The sequence below is a fragment of the Rhinoraja longicauda genome, chromosome 29, assembly GCF_053455715.1.
Source record: "Rhinoraja longicauda isolate Sanriku21f chromosome 29, sRhiLon1.1, whole genome shotgun sequence".
NCBI classification, from domain to species: Eukaryota; Metazoa; Chordata; class Chondrichthyes; order Rajiformes; family Arhynchobatidae; genus Rhinoraja; species Rhinoraja longicauda.
This window is the reverse complement of record NC_135981.1, coordinates 19,125,560-19,129,603: the sequence shown is the minus strand read 5'-3', so window position 1 is coordinate 19,129,603 and position 4,044 is coordinate 19,125,560. Positions and strand designations below refer to the sequence as shown.

The following is a 4,044-nucleotide window of genomic DNA, read 5'->3' as shown; positions in this document are numbered from 1 at the left end:
GGGACTCAATTGCAATTGACATTTAAAGTGCTGCACCTGTTAATGTTGCTTGAACTAATGAATTTTATTGCTAAATAAGAATGAACTCAATAAAATGATGGACACAATTACAATTAGTTTATATGTCTCAAAATAAATGTTTTTAAAATGATTGTGATTCTTTTAGCTGATTACATCAAGTTGTTTTTTTTCTCCAGCTACAGATTAGATTTCATTTTTAAGGTTAGAATTTAAGTTCCATTGAACCTTTATTAGTTCCGTTCACTGGTTGCATTCGTGGCCTGCCGAGGTCTTCCCTCCCCATGACACATGCCATTACATAAGCATGGCACCATTGCAAGGAGTTTTTATTTAAGCTTGTCGAGTATTAACCAGAAAGTGAAACCCGTGGTTCACTCCAAAACAAAGTGAAGGTAGCTTTCCCCTCATGAATGTCAGAAACATGAATCTTTGGAATTTCATCAGGCAATCTCACTCAGATTCATTGACCAAAGGAAAGCAGTTTATATTGACCTACTGTTTTCCAAATTCTACCTTCATTGCATGCAATTGCAATTTTAATACACTTATGACTTTTGGCCTATTGCTTATCTGATTATTTCAGCCACCCCCTCTGTCCAAGTCTTTTGGAAATATGTCACGAGTTGGTTGTCAATGCATACTCGATAATATATTCTGTATAAGTACTGTATATCATTTAAATAATATATTTTGATAGAGTTTCATTTAAATGTTAACTACAAAATCAACCAAGCTTTGAATCTTTCTGTCATAGGTTGTCCATTTTAAAGCTAGGGTCCAGCAAAGAGCAAATCAGCTTATTCCAAATTCCTTACCTAATCAGTCCCAAATCTGCTTATATTTGCCAGTTATTCCAAAGATGGCTAAAGATGAAATTAATTCAAGTGAATGTTTTCTTGTATGGTGACTTTACTGAGCACAGCCTGCTCTCACAACTATTAACATGAATTACATAAATGTCAACCAACATAAACCCCTCAGAGACTTTGATGCCACCGTAAGGGCTTACAGGAAATCTAATGGGAGATCAGCAACTCCCATTCACTTATCCAAATTCTGAAACTAGCGACTCAAGAAAAAACTTTATGATACTTTAAGTAGTTAGGACCTGGAACAGACTGCTGGGTTTGTGAGTAGTACATGGTACTGGTAAATTTGATTGTGAATCAAAAAGAAATTGGATCAGTACTTGAAAGAAAATTACCTGAAGGGCTAGAAGAAGATGCAGGAGAATGCGCAGAGATATCAAAGATTTAAAGGGCCAAATGGTCATCTCCTGTGCAATAATCTTGCAGTAACAAGTTTATACACCTGCATCCAATGTACACTCACAACTCTGAAAAATCTTCACGCAATTACTTTACATCTTCCATTCTTTTAAAATGATATATTTACAACTCCCTGACTCGTGCAAATTTAATTTCATCATCTAAGTTAGGAATTAATTATTTTCTTGACAGGTTTATTCCAAAGATAGACACAAAATGCTGGAATAACTCAGCCAGTCAGGCAACATCACAGGAGAACATAGAAAATATGTGCAGGAGTAGGTCATTCAGCCCTTCGAGCCAGCACTGCCATTCAATAGGATCATGGCTGATCATCCAAAATCAGTACCCTGTTCCTGCTTTTTCCCCATATCCCATGATTCCATTAGCCACTAAGAGCTAAATCCAACTCTCTCTTGAAAACATGGGTAGGTGACGTTTTGGGTCTGCACCTTCTTTCCAACTGAACTGAATAAAACAGAGGTAGACACAAAATGCTGGAGTAACTCAGCGGGTCAGGAAGCATCTCTGGAGAGAAGGAATGGGTGACGTTTCGGGTCAAGACCCTTCTTTAGACTGATGTCGGGATGGGGCAGGACAAAGGTAGGATGTAGTAGGAGACAGGAAGACTAGTGGGAGAACTGGGAAGGGGGAAGAGGAAAGAGAGGGACAGAGGAACTATCTGAAGTTAGAGAAGTCAAATGTTCATACCGCTGGGGTATAAACTGCCTAAGCGAAATATGAAATGCTGTTCCTCCAGCAGGCAGTGAAGATATCAAATGGCATGTTGGCCTTCATAGCGAGAGGATTTGAGTATAGGAGCAAGGAAGTCCTACTGCATTTGTACAGGGCCCTGGTGAGACGACACCTGGAGTATTGTGTGCAATTTTGGTCTCCTAATTTGAGGAAGGACATTCTTGCTATTGAGGGAGTGCAGCATAGGTTCACCAGGTTAATTCCCGAGATGGCAGGACTGACATATGATGAAAGAATGGATTGACTTGGCTTATATTCCTGGAATTTAGAAGGATGACAGAGGATCTTATAGAAATTCTTAAAGGATTGGGCAGGCTAGATGTAGGAAAAATGTTCCCGATGTTGGAGGAGTCCAGAACCAGGGGGTCACAGTTTAAGAATAAGGGGTAGGCCATTTAGGACTGAGATGAGGAAAAACATTTTCACGCAGTTGTGAATCTGTGGAATTCTCTGCCACAGAAGGCAGTGGAGGCCAATTCACTGGATGTTCTGGAGAGAGTTAGATATAGATCTTAGGGCTAACGGAATCAAGGGATATGGGGAGAAAGAAGGAATGGGGTACTGATTTAGGATGATCAGCCATGATCATATTGAATGGCGGCCAGGCTCGAAGGGCCAAATGGCCTACTCCTGCACCTATTTTCTATGTTGCTGTGTTGATAATCAATAACTGATTATGGGGGGTTTTGGATAATACTCTAAACATTTTGAACTGCAATGTTATTTTATGCATGTAATTATCTTTATAATCTGTTCAATTGTATGGTTGTATAATTTGATCATATTCAATCATTGAATAAGAATGTTAAAATTTAATTTTAGCTTTCTATAGAAACTTTGTAAAAGCATGCTATGACATAGAATTAATAAAGGTGCCTTACAATCTATATACTAAAACTCTCGTTTGTTTGTTTGTTTGTTTGTGATCAAACTTCAGCCGAAACGGTACACGATAGTGCAACAATTTTAGGCCCACCTTACGCACCATCGTCACTTTAGTGATAATGCAAGTCGTTTTATTGAAATCGGTGTTATATATTTAAAGCTATTCACATTTTAAAGTTTAAATCTATCTCCTAGGGAGGGAGGGGGGAGGGAGAGGGGTGGAGGGAGGGAGGATAAGGGGGTTTGGGGGGATGGATTTGGGGGGGAGGGGAAGGGTAGGGGGTGGAGTGGGGGGAAAAGGGGGAGGAGGGTGGGGGTGAGGGGGAGGGTAGGAGGCAGGAGGGAGAGGGGGGAGGGAGTGGGGGAGAGGGGGGACGGAGGGGGAGAGGAGGGAGTTGAGGAGGGGAGGGGAGGGGAGGGGGGGAGGACAGGGTGCTGCACCAATGTAGGAGAGGTTTGGGCCCACGGGTCCACGGTCTGCTAAAATCCTTATTTAAAGTTAGCTTTCCATAGAAGACACCGGGATAGAGATGTGAATTATGTTTCACAAAATACAGGGGCTGGGGGATACTGTGGAATCACAATCACACTTTATTAGCGGCTTGAAGCTCCCGACCAGTCACAACCTGAGATTGTGAGCTCCTTGATATTAAAATCCGCAGGCCGCATTGGAGCGTCGATCCAGGCAAGGAATTGCACGCTCAGCTGTAAAGTCCACGGCCCCGCGGTGGGGCTCAAAGTCCATCCCAGGTAAGGCCTCCAGCTCCACGATGTTAGGCCGCAGAGCGACCGGAGATACGATCCGGAAAACAATCACATCTCCGGCAAGGTAAGAGATTGAAAAAAAGTTTCCCCTGACCCCCTCCCCCACCCCCCACATAAAACCAACCAGAGAACAGTTACACAAACTTTTAAAACTTACCAAAAAGTTCAAAAAGGACAGACTGTAGGCGAGGCAGTCATCGTGCAACGCCCCCTGGTATTTTTGAAGGGATATTGTGGAAAGAAAGAAGTGTGTGAGAGTTCTTGGGTGGATAGGAGGTGAGAGAAAGGGACAGCGGTGGTGCGGGTTAATTGAAAATGGAGAATTCAACGTTCGTGTTATTGGGTTGCA

The 4,044-nt window shown here is 42.1% G+C and overlaps 1 protein-coding gene across 1 annotated transcript in view; it reads left to right on the top strand.

Annotated features, from left to right (window-relative positions):
- The first annotated feature begins 1,713 nt into the window (after positions 1 to 1,713).
- LOC144607563 (beta-1,4 N-acetylgalactosaminyltransferase 2-like) overlaps positions 1,714 to 4,044 on the top strand; it is a 77,196-nt gene continuing 74,865 nt past the window's right edge. Inside the window, exons 1-2 of the mRNA XM_078424458.1 lie at positions 1,714 to 1,717; positions 3,593 to 3,680. Of these exons, the coding sequence (XP_078280584.1) occupies positions 1,714 to 1,717; positions 3,593 to 3,680 (92 nt within the window). The remainder of the gene's footprint in view (positions 1,718 to 3,592; positions 3,681 to 4,044) is intronic.